This window comes from Zea mays, chromosome 6 (genome assembly GCF_902167145.1).
Source record: "Zea mays cultivar B73 chromosome 6, Zm-B73-REFERENCE-NAM-5.0, whole genome shotgun sequence".
NCBI lineage: Eukaryota > Viridiplantae > Streptophyta > Magnoliopsida > Poales > Poaceae > Zea > Zea mays.
The window spans coordinates 128,708,568-128,726,098 of NC_050101.1; the positions used below are offsets into that span (position 1 = coordinate 128,708,568).

Consider the following 17,531-nt stretch of genomic DNA (forward strand, 5'->3'; position numbering starts at 1 on the left):
TTGATATTGAAATGGATTACAAATGAAAATCGTTGTTTGGATGGCCATAAAATTGGCTTTTGGAATCACAAGAGCCATCCAAACTCAATTTCTGTTTGGATGCACAAAACATGGAATTGAATTTGTACAGAGGAGCCTGATTCCCTACAGGAGGGAAGAGGCTCCGAATTGGTGGCAGTAGGGCACATGTGCATGGAATGCTGAGCTGGTATTGGACACCATTTCCAATTCTGGATTCTCGTACATCCAAACAACAACGGTATTCAAGTTTGGATGTACATAACGAATATACATACCCGTCTAATCAACATAAATTAAGATTAAAACGAATATACCATAACGGAGAGTTTGAAGACTCAAATCCTCTACAAGATTAGAGAGAAATGCCCTCCAATCTTAGAGGAGATTTGAGTTTTCAAACTAGGGCTAAATAGGACAACTGAGATTGCATGTTAGAACACTCGAGAGGCGAATAAAAATGTAAACAAAGGCACAGCAAGCGCGATGGCATTTATTAACGACGGAGCATTTTTACAGCGGGGCAGCATACATACATTATTACGATTTATGAATTAGCCTTAGTTGCGCTACACTGCAAAGTACAATAACCACTTCAGCTGTTCAACGCAATGAGCTGTAACTGTAAGCAACTGCACAGTAGCAGCAGCATCACGAACCCGATGATGCAGTCGGTCTTGTACTGCATGTTGCCGGCGCAACGCAAGTACTTCGCTCAGGCTTTCCCACACGATCCAAACAGGCGCAGCTTCTCTGCTACAACAGCTTTCATTGCCTCTTTAGCAGACGCCATCACCTGAATCAAGTCCTTTTCTGGCTTTCTGAGGGACGCCAGGTAGCTGTTCCGAACCTCGGTGTTCACATTGAATTTTCTCACGCCCAAGTCTATGCACTCCTGCTCCAGAAATTAGTGCACTGTTATAGCGCCTACACGATAAGTTTTATCCTAATAATATTTGAGATATGGCCTCATCAATAGCAATATATTCAGTACCGAACCACGAACGGATTACGGGTCTGTAGTGTAATGTAATTTATCCAGGAACAATGAAAAATTTACTAACCTCAACATTGTACTAGAGCTTTAAATCTACCACTCATGGCTTGTTTGCAGGCTTGCAGCAGGAAAACAAATTCAGTGTTTAGACAATGCGGTTATTTGCTTCTTAAATGCCTTAAACAAGTCTTCAACAAACAACCCTAGAGAGTGTTTGAATGCACACTAAAGCTAATAGTTAGCTGCTAAAATTAGCTAAAAACATCCAAACAGGATAGCTAATAATTCAAGTATTAGTTATTTTTAGCAAATTAACTAATAGTTAGCTAGCTAGTCCTACTAGCAAATTTTTAGCCAACTACCTATTAGCTCTAGTACATTCAAACAACCCCCTAGGCTCAGCTCAATACCACATTGAGCATCTTGCATGAACTAACTTAGAAGAAAGCCTGGAAATGGTAGGGGGATGGATTGTCTTCCTTTACTCAATAGCTTAACCATTGGGCTGAGTTGGTGCAGGAAACACTGCAACATAGCTACAAACTACAGCCTTATATAAAAAAGGTGTAGACCCAATGCTGGAGTGGGGTCTAGTGAAGGGATAAACTGAGACAAGCCTTTCCTGCAAATGCGTCGAGATTGCTTAGAACCCACGACTCGGTGTGAGTCAACTCTCATCACTTCAACAGGCCTACCCTACAACAGCCTTATACGAATCTAATAAATAAAAAACTGAAAGAACCTAACAAACCTTTACGAGCTCATGAGATAGACCAGATGCTCCATGGAGGACCAAGCTAACTCCTTTCTTTAATGTTAATGCACGAAGGTCCTGCCGTTAGTCAAATAAAAACATGCTGATTATGTAAAAACTACTGAATTTAAAGCAGGCAACAGAACAAAGCAACTCTTTCTCCAAAGAATCTTTCATGATACATTCCACAGGCAAGTGTAATTGAATTTGTCTGACCTTTAGCAAGTCGAATTTAAGGTTTGGTCCACTAGGTGGATATTTTCCATGAACATTTCCAATGCAAACTGCTAGAGCATCAATGCTTGTCTCATCAATAAATTCCTCAGCCTGTAAATATATATCACGAAGGAACAAATATCCTTAGAAATACAAGTATCACGGTAGAAAGCCACTCGGTTAGCAGAGTGTTATAGAAGAAGAATCGCACCTGGGCAACATCAGTAAATCTTGCTTCATATTCTTCAACGGTCATGCCATCTTCAGAGCCTGAGAGCCTACCCAACTCAGCTTCCACAAGTAAACCTTTTGCATGAGCCAAGGAAGATATGCTCTTTGTGTATAAGATGTTATCCCCTAAAGTTAGATGAGAACCATCCACCATGACTGAATCAAATCCCTGGAAATTCAAGGGTCACGGCAGTTAACCAGGAAAAAAACGAAGATTAATTGTTAGGGAATGCATTTGCATGTCATCTTTGGTAATGCATATTTGAGGAAACCATGGATCTCCACATACCGCTTCAAGAGCTTGAAGCAAGTCTGACTTGGAAATGCCGTGGTCATAGTGGACACTGATAGGCACCTGTGATAAGAGAATCACAGAATGTGAACCACTAGAGTATTCAATTTATTCAGATAATTGCCGAACATGTGGTTTATTTAGAGTAGAGATAGTTGAATTTGTGCTCTTCGAAAATGGTAGATTCTCAAGTTTCTCTTACACTGGATTGTTCTGCAGCAGCAATGCAACATGCTACCAGTGGGACTCCACCTTGCTTTAGAGCACTCGGATGAATCTAAATGTGGCATACACAGCAATTAAAATAAAAACCTGAGATAGTATATGCAATATACGAAATTTTCATATTCTTGAACAATGTTATATACTATATTTTCGTAATCAAGACGTACAAAGAACCTGCAGGATAGCAGGAGCTTCATTTCATTAAGAGAGTACAGAGCACCAAACTACAATGAACATCACCAGCACATTACGACGAACATAGACTCACTACTCACAAACAAGCTACATTTATTAATCTAACAATCATGATCCCCCCAAGCCCCCACATGAATATTGCAGGAAACAAAAGAAAAGGCATGAAACCCTAATTATGTTTTCTGCATTATGTGGTGTAGGCGTTGTCGTGTTCTTTTGGCCATGTGTGGTCCGTTTGGCGAAGTCGGAGCTGCTCGTACCTTGTGTTGAGCTCGGCAACGATGACTCTGGATAGGCTTTGTGTGGGGGGGTTGCCGCTACTTATGTTGTTTGGGGACTCTGTGTAGGTTTCGGGCCCAGGTTTCCTTAAAACTAGGTCAATTCTAATCTTTTTAATGGAAAGTCAGAGCTCCTGCCATTACGTTCAAAAAAAGATTTCATGAAAATAAGCATATTGAAGTTCCTAACCTGAAGAATAGCAGGACTCTTTTCAGCCTCTGCTGCTGCAACAACAGCTTCAATTCCCTCAAGGTTATACACATTGAAAGCACCAACAGCATAACCGCCCTTCTCCGCATTCTTTACAACAAGATAATATTTAAAGGAAAATTTATATCCAATAAGTGTCCATAAATTAGCCTTGACAAGACTTCGGAATGTTGAGAATCTTACAAGAAGAATTTCTTTTGTAGAACTTCTAGATGGGGAAGCCCAACTTTTCACCACTTTAGCAAGAGCACTGTTATCACCAACATTACCTGTTTGAGGGGCACAATATTACCTTGAGTCAAAAGGTTAAATTATTTCTGTGTTAGTGTTGAATCAAAAGTAAAATGTTTAATACCAGGAAAAACAATGTAAGGGACCCCAGGAAATCTACTCTCAGGACCAAGCTGCCACAAGGGTACACCAGCTAATGCTTGTCCCATGACTTTGGCACGTTTAGCTTCCAGCGCCTTTGTAGCAATATCAGATGAAGTGATTCCTCCCTGCGTGAGTCACATTAAAATTAATTTCAAAAGTCAATTTCATTCACAACATGTGGGCTCATTCTTTTTTCTCAACTAGCACAGCAGCTTTTGCATACATTGTTTTATCATCGAAGGAAACATGTAGGTGTAATTCTATCTCAAAATTGTATGACAAAGTAAAAAGAAAACAGAACCCACGATTTGGTTTAACAGCAATCATTCCAGAAATGGGCAATTCTTGAAAAGCTGTAATAGATTATCTATATGCATATGAAGTGCAATATGATGAACTGAGTGCAGCTAACAAGTCAATATAGTTAAAAGAGAAAAATTGTTAAACGCTTACCTTTGCAATGATATAATGAGGTTTACTATCAATCCTTCTCACAATCTCCACTAGTGCTGAACTCACTTTATAATTAATTTCTAAGCTTTCTTCAGGAGCTGAAACATATTAGGTACACTCTTCTTAGATCTTAGGAGGTCAAACTACTTAGGACAAACATGGAAGGAAGAAAAAACAGTAAAGACAATCTAGCTAAGTGCAGGTGGAAAGGTAGTTTGAATTGCAGTTTTTTAATCAAAATGAGACTATTCAACATTTTTTTCTTTGATTGTTACCTTGCTAGAAATATTTGGAGAATTATTCACTTTGCTTTACATATAGAGAGAACCAACAATATCAATCATTTAACTAGAAATTGGGTCGCTAACAAGGGAACCACATATAAGAAAAAACTCCTAGTTGGAGTGGCGGCAATATTTTAGTCTATTTGGCTTTGTCGTAATGATGTGGTCTTGCTTTTAATCCTGTACCATCAATTATACAGGTTCTTTTTAGGGGAACATATTGGTTCAGATTCTGAAGGTTGTTGCAGAAAAAAGATCACCAAGAGGTCCTTGCGGTATGCCGATGGATCGAAGCCGCATCTATGCAATTTTTTTTATTATTTTGGTTGGAGTTTTACGAACAGGATTACGTTTTGAGGTTATAGTCTGTTTGTTGGGTGTCATGTTTATTTTAATGTTTATGGTGTAAGATTGCACTCTATGTTGGAAGTACTGGTCTTTTGATGTCAGTTTGTATGTAAGGCTGTACCCTCCTCTTGTGGAGGACAAAGCCGGAACCTGGTTTCCATTATCTAAAAAAGAGGTCCTTGCGGTATGTCGATCCATAGAGATGGTGGCTATAGAGATTTTTGCAAGAAACAGATGGAGGTCCAATGCTAGATTACAGGGTGCTTGATTCGCTGATGTGTCCTTTTTAGGACGCTTTTTTTGCTTTATGGTGGTGATTTGTTATTTTCCGATCTGTAAGGCCGTATGCAGGACACCGCAAAAGGCTGGGGCATCTTGTTTCGGTCTCTTCTTAGCCATTGTGGGGTTGTGTGCGCCTTGAGTGCTGGCTCCAGGCACTGTACCGGGAGGACGGTCTTTCCCTCCCGGCCGAGTTTAATTATCTAAAAAATATTTTCAAAAACTTAGCATGCGCTTGGTTTTAGGACATGGTAGGATGGATGGTCATGTCCCTGGTTTTAGAGTTTGGACATGGTGGGATAAGACTTCAAAACAGAATTCTAGAAAGAATTGATTTGGATAATCTACAGAAGTTATATAAGGCAATAATGCACGCTAGAGATATTTCTTTTAGATGATTTGGATGCTTAACTCGTTATGGGCTTGTCTGTAAATTCACAATATCCTAGTCCTATGGATAGTTTTATTTATGCTTGTTGCTGGCCACCATAGTGTGGTTTTTTGTACTGGTCCTCTTGGACCTTAATTTCCCCTTCTTATTAATACAATGATGCGCAGCTCTCCTGCGTTTTTCGAGAAAAAAAACAACTCCTAAATGAATAAAAAATCGTACAGAACTACATGTCTCAAGCAGTGTTGTTGACTTGGACATAATCAGCACTTCCAGCTTATCCATGGCAAATTCTCGCCTTCCCATAGTCTTTCTATTCATACTTAAACATGGGTAGAAGCATCTCCCCAGATGTGCCAACAAAGCATGGTATCATACTATAATAGTGCAATAGATAATTATATCAAGATCGTCTCAGCTCATCTATTATGCTAAAAAACAGATAATATAACTGGATGCAGAATCATTGAAAAGATGCTAACTTTTTCCAGTAATGAGTTGGCGGCTGGTGAGAATTAGAGTGTCTTTTCTGGATTGTATATAAGCATTCCCTAGTTCAACAATTCGTCTGATTTCTTGGTCTCTGTCCTCCATTGATTTCATTGAAACCATCTCGACAGACACCTAACATAGAAGCAAGAGACCACATTGCATAGAAAAGATCTCAACATTAGTCCAAATTCAAAACAGAAAATATAAATAAACTACTTAGATCTTATCCTGGGAGTTGGAATGAGTGAAACCCTAACACAGGGTTGGGTGTATATTATATAGAGCAATTAGGTAGGCCATGCCCATTACAAAGGGGTGATCAGGTAAATACAGGGGGACCCAAGCCTAACCCTAAATAGGAGTCTAACACCCCCGCAGTCTCAACTCTACCCTGTACAGATGTTGAGACTGGTTCGAAACTCAGTGAATACACTCGACGATAGCCCATTGATGAAGATGTTAGTGAACTGCGACATGGTCGGGACGCTAAGAACGCGAACATCACCGACGACGACAGCTCGTGGATGAAGTGAAGGTCGATCCTCGTGCTTCATGCGTTGATGCTGCAGGGTTGGTGGAGAGGTAAAATGCGCTGACGTTGTCGCAGTAGACGAGGGTGGAGCGCTCGAGGGGGTTCTGGAGCTCCTAGAGAAGCTGGCGGAGCCAAGAGGCCTAGGCCACGCCGTTGGCCACAACGTGGTATTCGGCCTCAGCGCTGGAGCAGGAGACGACGAGATGACGCTTCGAGGCCTAGGAGATGAGGTTGACGCCCAGTAACACGACATAACCGGATCTGGACCGGGGCGTGTCAGGGCAGCCAGCCCAATCAGCATCGGTGTAGACCACGAGCTCCGACGTCGGTGAGGGTCAAAGGATAAGGCCGTAGTCGATGGAGCCGCAGAGGTAGTGAAGAATCCGCTTGAGAGTGGTGAGGTGGGGTTCTCGGGGTGTGTGCATGTGAAAGCACACCTACTGGACGGCGTAGGCGATGTCGGGCTGTGAGAATGTCACGTACTGGAGAGCGCCGGTGAGGCTTCGATAGGCCGTCGCGTCGGCCACCGGGGGCCCATCGTCCTCGGAGAGCTTTGCCTGAGTGTCGACAGGCGTGGAGCAGGGCTTGCATCCAGACATGCCAGCCCGCTCTAGGACGTCAAGAGCATACTGGCGCTGGTGGAGGAAGAGACCCTTAGGACGCTGCTCGGCGGTGATCCCGATGAAGTGGTAGAGGCCCCAAGTCCTTCATCACGAACTCGCGCTGGAGGGCGACGATCGTGCGCTGAAGGAGGGCAGCACTAGACGTCGTGAGCACGATGTCGTCAACGTAGAGCAGGAGGTAAACGATGCCGTCGCTGTGCCGAAGGATGAACAGGGACGTGTTCGACTTGGCCTCGGCGAAGCCGAAGGAGGCCAAGTAGGAGGCAAAGCGACTGTACCAAACCCGCGGTGCCTGCTTGAGGTCGTACAGGGAGCGGTTCAGCCGACAGACCAGATCCGTTCGAGCGGAGTCGATGAAGCCGGTGGGCTAACTGCAGTAGACCGTCTCTCAGACTGTCGTGGAGGGAGACATTCTTGACATCGAGCTGATGGACCGTCCAATCCCAGGAGAGGGGCGAGGGAGAGGACGACCCGAACAATAGCGAACTTGATGACGGGGCTAAAGGTCTCATTGTAGTCCACACCAAGGCACTAAGTGAAGGCCCAAGGAACCCAACGGACCTTGTAGCGGTCAAGCGAGCCATCTGAGGTCAGTTTGTGGCGGAAGATCCACTTGCCGGTAACCACGTTGGTGCCTGGTGGACGCGGCACTAGGTCCCAAGTTGGAATGATTGAAACCCTAACCCAGAGTTGGGTGTATATTATATAGAGCAGTTAGGTATGGCCAAGCCCATTAAGGGGTGCTCAGGTAAATCCAAGGGAACCCAAGCCCAACCCTAAACAAGAGTCTAACGCAGGGAGATGCCATAGTTTCATGTTTAGACATGACAACAAATATAACTTACCTCTATGACTCGAAGAGATTGCCCGAACTGTGATCGCAACTCATCAACCTAATAAACGCAAATATAGTAATATACATGAGAAGATACAATCTGAAAAGAAAAAAGAGAGAGAAGCTTAAATCGCTAGAAGTCTGACCTGCTTTGTAGTTTTTGGCACATATGAACCAACAATTATGAGGCCTCCAGTTAAAGCTCTTTTTAAGCCAAGGTCATTTGGACAGATAGGTGGCTTTGGCTTGATCCCAATCCTTGCGCTCACAAAACTTGCAGCTGTGCGGCAGAGAAATCGCTTTCCTTTCAATTCAGCCTGCCAAATTAACAATACGAAAAGAACAATGGCATATCAAAATAGAGCACTGGTGACAGAATAAAACATATTATCATATAGTACTTGACAAGAACTTGATACTATGCGAACATTGTACCTGGATCATTCCAGAAGCAAAGACAGCCATGTCCCTGTCACTAGCAGCATTGACGATGCACACAGAGCCCTACAAACACACAAACTCCTTGTCAGAAAATCTCAAGGTGAACCAAGAACAGAAGGTAGAACAAGAAAGTCGGGGTTATGGTACTATTGTTTTTTTCTCGAACGCGCAGGAGGGCTGCACATCTTTTATATATTAGATAGAGAAACGGGACAAGTCCCAAGTACACAGAGAACCCTGATACAGGGCCAAAGCATCCTAATATAAACCTATTACAGATGAAATACGAAACTCGACCCAACCCTTCTAAGATCATCCTCAACCCCTTGCAGGTGTAAGTAGAGGGACTCTAACTCTCATCAAGAGGATGACACTATGAGTTGAGACAATTTTTCTGTTTATTTCCTCAAACACTACACAATGCCATACCCATCTAAGGGTTGGAGACACATATTTATAGCCCCAGAGGCTGCACTACCACACCTTCTCACACACACTACACAACAGGATTGCCCTCTAGATGTTAAAGAGACTACAGAGGACAGTCAAAAGCGACTGCTGTCCTCTAGATGCTAAAGAGACTACAGAGGACAGTCAAAAAGCGACTGATGTCCTCTAGATGCTAAATAGACTACAGAGGATAGTCAAAAAGCAATTGTCCTCTAGATGCTCAAGACTTATTCCATCAGCAGGTGACGAGCCCCTGCCAAAACCCAGCAGCTGAGCTCTTGAAGAAAGCTTTGCTCCACCTGCCCTGGGCCATTTGATCCCCATCAAACATTGAAACCATATGCACCAAGCACCCAAAATGATGGCGATGTTTATGCCTTTTCTTTTACCCTTTTGAACAAGCTTGATCACTTTCCTCCACCGTTCTGCAATGGATCCCTCCTCTACCTCTGGAGTCAGGTGTCCCAATCTGAGAGGATCCAATAGACTAAACCAGAATTGTCGTGTCCAGACACAGGAGGTCAAGATATGTTGGACGGTTTCATCTTCTTGACCACAAAAAGGACAGGTCTCGGAATTGTTTAATCCTCTCTGTTGCAATATATCGGCTATCCAACATTTGTTCGGAATTGCTAACCATAAGAACATCTTACATTTAGGTGGCGTCTAGGATTTCTACAACCTCCTCAAGGTTCAAATATGATAGAACCATTGAAGAAAGCCTCATAACATGACTTGGAAAGAAAACCCCTGAAGCATCGTGCCTCCACTTATGTAGTTTGTTATCCTGAGAGAGAATTACCGCCTCCAGAGCATCCCACAAAGAGAGATCTTGTTGAGTTCCTTGAAGAGACAGGGCTGAATGAGGTGAAGAGACAATGTGGAATTTCGCCTTCTTTGGACCCGAAGACCGATGACTCCCCCACTCACCCACGCCCCCTCCCATGGCGACGGTGACAGCGACTCCACCTCGGAACCGCTGGACCCCACCGCTCCGCAGCCATCCAAACCAACCGCAGTCAAAAACCAACCCCCACCTCGCCGCCCTGTTCACCCTCACCATGGTGCCGCCTACCGCTTGGCTCACATGGCCCCGCCCCCGCCCGTCGTCCTCGTTGTGACTCTGCCAGGTACATGCCATGCCTACCCAGGAGCCCTTCTGGAAGACTTCTGCCTTTCCAACTTCTACACCACCATCCGGCCGTCTTTCGTCAGCTGTCATGAGAAAGCTCCGATCTGGTTCACTACCTCTTACTGCTCCCAACACTTCACCTGCGAGTTCGTTTGTAACATGCTAATTTTCCTCCTCACGGTGCCCCCGTTTCGCCTAGACGTCGTCCAAGAAAATGCTTGTATTTTTCTAGCTTATGTCTCCTGTACTAACATTGTCTGTGCCCTCGTTGCTCGTGGTCCGCTTCGCCTCGGGGATTCGGTTCCCATGCCCTTCCTGTCCTTGTCCTCCGCCATTACTGCAGCCCCGAGGTTTCCTCCACATGCCACCGCCCATGCTGACGTTGCCCGGGAAATTCAAACGTCCATCCTAGGGCCGATGCCATACTTCAATTGCATCTCATCAACCGTTGCCTCTACGCCTGCCCACGGTGCACGCGGCGAACAACCCGTTCGCCACCCGGATCGCTTGCAACATCATTTATGATTGTAGTCCCCAGCAAAGGCGCCTTAAAACGATTGCCTCCATTAATACTAATTAATTTACAGTGCCCGCCTCGGTTAACACATTATAAGCGGCGGGCATGTTAACCGCCTCCATAAATCGATGATTAACAGAGGCCAAACGTCTGAGATGGTTGCAATGCCCGCCTCCTTTAATTGATTTTACTCGCCTCTATTAAAGTTTGTGTACTACTGGGCCCCGCTGGAAGTCCTCGCCTTCCCCAACGCCCTCTCTCCACCGCCGCCCGGTGCTTCCACTGTCTCACCTCAGACCACCAAGTGAGCTCCTGACGTGACCTCGTCCGCTGCCACGTCTGCAGGGTTGTGGGTCACCGTAGCCCGTCTTGCCCCATGCGATCAGCCGCATGCGGACCCCCTTCCACAACCGCTTCCCCATCGTCCATGTTCGCTCCACGCTCTCCCTGTTTACGTTGTTCCTTTCTTTGGGCTCGCTGCTGGACCCGACCCCTCCCTGCCACCCCCATGACGCCCCAGCTCCCCCCATTCCTCCTTTCTCGATGGAAGCATCCACGTCCCACGTCCGCACCGTCAACCTTTAGTTCCTCCCTCACGGCGAGGTGGGAATCCACGTCGCCACCCCCTCTTCCTCGAGTGGGCGCCGCTCCCGCCCCTCCTTCCCCCAAAAGTGAAGGGGGTCCGAGGCCCCAGGTAGCCGTCATGCCTCGCTGCTCCATAGCACGCAGTCGTCGGGCCACGATGATTCCTCGGGGCAGGGGGACTTCTGGGATGGCTGCACCCAGTTCATGGAAGCTTGGGTCCCCCAGGGGGACCTGGAACTCAAGAATCACCTCCTCTTCGTCCACATCAAGGATGGCCAGCTGATGTAGCCGGAGTCTCCAGTGTGCATTCGTGCTGCTATATCCTCCGTCACTCCTCTGGCTGATGTTGGGCTCCTCCCCTCATCCTGTGGCGTCGCCTTCCTCCGCTTCTCTCTCGTCGGCGACCGAGCACGCCTGGAACAGTAGCCCGGTTGCTTTCGAGGGGGCCTCTATCTCCTTCAAGCGCCTAGAAGAAATGTCTAACCGCTTCTTCAGGGTCCCGAGTGGCTGGCGCTGGTCTCTGTTATCGACTTCCCCACGAAGCATATTCGTCGTGCTTTCGATGCTGGTTGCGACATCCGCGAGATTGCCCCCCACTGACCTGTCTCCTGACTACTTCGGGCCCATCAGGTTAGTTCTTGAAGTCAACCACTACCTCGATGTTCCTTAGGAACTCTAGGTGTCAGAACAATGTGGTTTCACTCATGAAGGGAGTGTGGCTCAGATCATGCCGATTCGTATCTGGCCCCCACATGGAACAATTTGACATCAACGGCTAGTATGTCCCCTCTTCCCCCACCTCCCCGTCAAGCCCCCCTAGCCCTTGTGTGGGCCACCCCTGCTCTTGCCCAATCCTCCGCCCCTGCCCCCAGCTCTGCTCATGTGGGCAACAGACTCCCGTTGCATGGTCCATGCAGAACTACCCCGCAACCCTACTTGCTCTCTCAGCCTCCTTCGCTATATTGGCTCACTATTGCAAACGTCGACGCCCCCACCCCGGCTCAGCCTGTGGAGCTCCCCCAATGCCGCGTTCCTCATCCCTAAGCCACTACTACCCCGCTCTCCAGCAAAAGTGCCCCCACCCTAGGCGCGCGCGCAAAATCCAATGTAACTTGATGTCGCGAAGGAGCCTCTGCCTTGCTGAAAAAGCCCCTACAACCTATACCAGCACTTCCGACAAAGCGGCCACGCGGAAGGCTCTCCGCGAATCCTTGAGGCCGTGCTCCTAGCCAGTTCAGCGTGTGGTCCATTGTCACAAGCTCCTAGGAAAACAACCCTTCCTATCCAGGTTCCCGTTCTGTGTAAACTGATTCGCGCTACGGGAGTGGGATGCAAGGCGGCTGATGAAATTGGGGTGGTGCCTCCCATGCCTACATGATCTCGCTGGTGTGCTTCAATCCGACAACCTTGTCTACCCCCCTACCCTAGTGTGGTTGCTTGTGCCCGGATCATGTGGGGCCATCTTCTTTTGTCTAGTCGATCGTCTGCTCGCCTTGAGGACCTTTGTATCCTGGCTCACCTCCTCGCTGACCAAGGACACCCTGCATGACACGCCGTGATCAGACTTAATTCGGTTCATGTTATTTCTGATGCTACTATTGTGCCCCTGTAATGGTGTGTTATGGTTCGCCTATGTCTAACTGCTCGGTTTGTTATAATGTCCGGTCCTAGAATGCTCGTGGTCTTGGCGATTCGGGGAAATGCACCGTTATCCGTGACGCAGTCCCAAAAGATCCCTCCATTGTCTGTGTACAGGAGACAAAGCTTGAAACGATTGACTTTCTCAAAACCCGCTCCTTCCTCTCACCTAAACTCTGTGAATTCGCCTATGTTGGTGCGATGGGAACACATGGGGGGATTGTCACCTCCTAGGACGATTCTCAGTTTACCCTCACCTCCAGCTTCCCCAAATAGTTCTCCCTCACCACCTCTGATACACCAAGCCCAGGTGGGGTTGGCCGAGGCCCAACAAATTAGGGTTGCCCGGGGCCCAACAGTTCATTATGCACACCCAACTCAGGGAAAGGCCCAATCCCCCCAAAAGACTAGTCCAATGGGGGAAGGGTGGCTCTCCCTTTTAAAGTGGCTTCCTCCTCCCAAGTTAAGCGAGGTGGGATAATTCTGAGGCTCACACGGTCACCGTCCGACTACAATTAGGCCAACTGGGCCAATTGCGTCTTTGCAACCGGGTAATAGTGGAGGATGTCCTCATCATTCCCACCTTCTTAAAATGAGCCCTAGCTCCGATACCAGATGATACACCCAGCCCAGGTGGGGTTGGCCGAGGCCCAACAAATTAGGGTTGCCCGGAGCCCAACAGTTCATTATGCACACCCAACTCAGGGAAAGGCTCAATCGCCCCAAAAGACTAGTCCAATGGGGGAAGGGTGGCTCTCCCTTTTAAAGTGTCTTCCTCCTCCCAAGTTAAGCGAGGTGGAATAATTCTGAGGCTCACACGGTCACCGTCCGACTACAATTGGGCCAACTGGGCCAATTGTGTCTTTGCCAACGGGTAATAGTGGAGGATGTCCTCATCAACCTCCTTCAAATATGTCGTAACCAACACATTAAGATGGTCATAGGAGGGGGTTGTGCCATAAAGGGCAAAGTGGGGAGTAGGGTGGCTCACCGCTTTCGAGGGGAGGCGGTTCAGGAGATGGGTAGCGGTGTTCATGGTCTCTGCCCAGTAGATGGCAGGGAGAGATGCCTAAAAGAGGAGGCAGTAGATCATGTCGGTGGTGGTGCGAATGATGCGTTCGGCCCGTCCATTTCTGGGGAGAGGTGTAAGGGCATGAGAGACGCAACTGAACGCGGTGGGAGAGAAAGAAAGAGCGAGAGGCGTTGTTTTCGAACTCATGGCCATTATCACACTGAAGTGCACGATCCGGGCAACGGAACTGGGTGGAGATCCAGGCGAAGAAGTGGGTGAGGGTGGCGAACGTGTCAGACTTCAACCGAAGCGAAAAAGTCCAAAGAAAGTGAGAAAAAACATCCAAATCACAAAGTAGTATTTATATCCAGAAAGACAGAGTACAGGAGAAGTCCAAATATCACAATGAACTAGATCAAAAGCCTGCTCAGCTCGAGAAGAAGAAATAGTAAATGGGAGACGAGTATGTCGGTCTAGCTGACAAGCATGACAGAGACCCTCAAAATGTCCCCTACTACATGAAATGTCTAAACTACTGGTGAGATTGGTCATGATGTCGAGTCTTGGATGGCCGAGACGACGATGCCAAGTGGTGGAGGTAAGGATGGCAATGGATACATACCCGTCGCGTAGTGCCATTCGATACCTGTACCCATCAAAAAAACTATACCCGTCGGGTTGCCCATATATGCTCGCGGGTATAAAATCTTACCCATACCCGTACCCGCTAGGAAAGTCTTAAATTCCAATATACCAATCACTCAAAATATTAAATAAACATACAAAAACAACTTCAAGTTCACATATAACAAATCATATGATTACATAACTTGGTATCTAGACAAATGATAGCTAGAGAAGGGTTTTATTTTAGCTAAGATGGGCTCTATTAGATAGTGCTATTGATGCGGGTATATTTTACCCATTGGTAGACGGGTATGGGTAGTACCAACCCGTACTCGTACCCATCTACCCAGGGGGTAGAGGTTTTTACCCATTAACATACCCGCGGGTAGAGAAATCATCCCGTACCCGCCTTCATATCGGGTAAAATCCGTCGGGTATTCGGGTTTCTGGTACCCATTGCCATCTCTAGGTGGAGGTGGTGGACACCAAGACGGGTGGAGATGACGCGCTGGTGGAGTAAGGTCGGAGCGTGTAGAGGGGGCCCGAGCTGACACAGCGGGCCAGAGAGGTCCTGGTGGCTAGATCCTTCACAGAAAAACCAAACGGGTCAAACTCAATGGAACAAAAATTGTCGACAGCGAACCGACGAACAAAAAGAAGGTTGTGAGTAATATGAGGAGCTACGAGAACGTCGTTGAGATAGAATGGTCCTAGAAGAACAGAGGCACCTACTGAGCTGACTGGGAGAGTGGAACCGTTCCCAACGACGATCGAGGAGGGATGGGAGGAATGGGGGGATAGGAGCGAGATAACGTGCCCACGGTGGAGGTGGTGTGGACACACCGGAGTCGACCACCCGGTCGGAGGGGGTGGTGTCATCGCCATGGTGCTGAAGGAGGCGGCGAGGGATACTGAGTCCCACCCTCCAGACAACGGGGACCAAGGTGTCGGGATGGGAGTCACCGGAGGCGGGAGCGGGGGCAGAGCCGGAGTCGTCGGAGGCACGGCGTAGGGGGACGCCGTCAGGACGACCGATGTAGGAGTACGAGGCAGGGATGCAACCCTGGGCCTGGCCCGACCACATGGAAATGGTCCCGGTCCAGGGGTTGTAGAACGACGGTCACGCGAGGCCACCACCCCGGCCGGAAGGACCACCCCAGGTGGAGCCGCCACTCACGCGGTCGTCGTTGCGAGGATGACAACCTCCGTCGGCGGTGGGAGCCGGATGAGGGGTCATAGAGACGGCGGAGTTAGGGCAGGTGGGAGCCCCGATCAACGAAGGGCGAGGGGCCTGGCCCCTCGAAGGCACCTCACCACCGAGAGACGCGTTGTAGAGGGCCGGGGCAGGAGAGGTTGTCTCGGTATCGATGGTGAGCTCCTCGAGCAGAGGCTTGTTGCGGACGACATGGAAGGTGCGGAAGGGCATAGTCCTCTTGATGAGAGCCTTCAGGTGGCCGTAGCGGGGACTGAGGCCACACAGAAGGTTCGGCACTAAGGTACGGTCAGCGACGGGCTCGCCGAGATCGCAGAGAGAGTATGACATGCCCTTCATCTGGTGGTAGTACTCACGGAGAGATCCCCCTGAGAGAACAGGTGGGACTGCACGTCAAGATGGAGCGCCCAAGCCTCCCGGTTCCCGAGGAACTACTCCTCGAGGGCGATCCACGCCTGGCGTGCGGTGCTCTCCTGGTCGTGGACGATGTCCTGGAGCTCGACAGTGATGGTGCCTTTGAGCCATGAGAGGACCATGTTGTCGAGGACGTGATTGGCGAGGGCAAACCGCTAAAGCGTGAGGACCACCTGAGCGCGCCAACGAGGGTAGTGGGAGGACGCCGGGTCGAACACAACGGACACGCGAGACCGAATGTTGTGCACCCTGGTGGCCTGAGCGTGGAGGGCAGCGACGGTGTCGGCGTCGAGTCCGGAGGTGTGTGAAGCCTCAGGAGCGACCGGGGTCGGACTGCGACCGAGGAGGAGGCGTTGTATGGCGGCCATCTAAGTGGTTAAGGCAGCGCCCATGGAGCGCTCTTGTAACACGGCGAGGGTCGCGGCACGCTTGCACTCCTGGGAGGCAGCGACGGCCGCGTGGATGGTGGCGATAGCCGCAACTAGCATGGAGGAGGCGGGTGGAGGAACTAAGGAGGGTGCGACGAGAGCGGGGTGGTGGGCGGGTAAACCCGGAGGGGAATGTCGGGTGCGCTGCTGCTGCGGCGACGTAGTGAGAGCAGCGGGGAGGACGTCGGGAAGGGGTGCGAGTCCAAAGATGAAAGGGGCTCCGACCAAGGAGCCCACGGCGAGGAGGAGACCGGTCGCGACGGCGGGGAGTAGGTCGGCCGCAAGGTCGGGGAGAAGGATGGCGACAGCTGTGGCGATGTTGTGCATGCCACCCCCTGAGACCGCGCCTGCAGAGCTGAGGGCAGCGGGACAACCGCCCGCGCCTGGGGCAGGAGAGGCGCTGAACGGCGTCGGATCCATGGGGGGAGAGAGCCGGCGGAGGGCGACTTGCGGGAGAAGTTGGTGGACGGGAGAGGAAGGGTGCTGGCGGTGGCTGCAAGGGAAGCCGGTGGCTGGGGAAAGTGGGAGAGAAAAACTGAAATTGGAACCTAGCTCTATACCATGTGGGAAAACCTAACCCAAACTAGGGTTGGCAGTGTATATATAAAGCAAGTAATTGGGCCAAGCCCGTTACACTGAGGGGTATATAGGTAAATACAGTAAAGACACAGGGACTAGCCCAAAACCCTAACGGGAGTCTAACACACAACCACCTTAGCTGTAAGGCTCATCCCTTGTTATTGTAGGAGGAAGGCCAACAACGGCAATGAGGATGGGAGGTGTGCCAGTCACGATAGATGCCCAGGAGGGGCTAGCACGCCGGCTAGAGGGAGAGGAGGAAGTGGTGGCGCCAGAAGAGGAGAGAGGCACGTCGGCCATGGTGGCGGCGGCTATAGGGCCCTAGGGAAGAAATTGTCTTATGATACCATAATAGAAGAATTGCTTCATACAACTAGCATATAGCCCGTGCTAACGCTACGATCCCGAAGAGGGAGGGGTCGATGGCGGCGGCGACAACACGAGGGGAGGGGTTGACGGCGACGGC

At 49.0% G+C, this 17,531-nt stretch overlaps 1 protein-coding gene across 2 annotated transcripts in view; it reads right to left on the bottom strand.

Annotated features, from left to right (window-relative positions):
• Positions 1-473: 473 nt before the first annotated feature.
• The window catches only part of LOC100280420 (uncharacterized), a 32,585-nt gene continuing 15,527 nt past the window's right edge, over positions 474-17,531 (bottom strand). The window contains exons 29-43 of one of the 2 annotated variants that reach the window (XM_008649540.4): positions 8,465-8,533; positions 8,176-8,346; positions 8,040-8,087; positions 6,030-6,171; positions 4,246-4,343; positions 3,773-3,917; positions 3,601-3,686; positions 3,397-3,507; positions 2,711-2,785; positions 2,506-2,571; positions 2,197-2,385; positions 1,986-2,096; positions 1,767-1,847; positions 1,083-1,133; positions 474-913 (exon numbers count right to left, since the gene is read on the bottom strand). In XM_008649540.4, coding sequence (XP_008647762.1) covers positions 1,116-1,133; positions 1,767-1,847; positions 1,986-2,096; positions 2,197-2,385; positions 2,506-2,571; positions 2,711-2,785; positions 3,397-3,507; positions 3,601-3,686; positions 3,773-3,917; positions 4,246-4,343; positions 6,030-6,171; positions 8,040-8,087; positions 8,176-8,346; positions 8,465-8,533 — 1,410 coding nt within the window. In that variant the 3' untranslated portion in view covers positions 474-913; positions 1,083-1,115. The remainder of the gene's footprint in view (positions 914-1,082; positions 1,134-1,766; positions 1,848-1,985; positions 2,097-2,196; positions 2,386-2,505; positions 2,572-2,710; positions 2,786-3,396; positions 3,508-3,600; positions 3,687-3,772; positions 3,918-4,245; positions 4,344-6,029; positions 6,172-8,039; positions 8,088-8,175; positions 8,347-8,464; positions 8,534-17,531) is intronic. The other variant, NM_001346761.1, reaches the window with a different exon arrangement.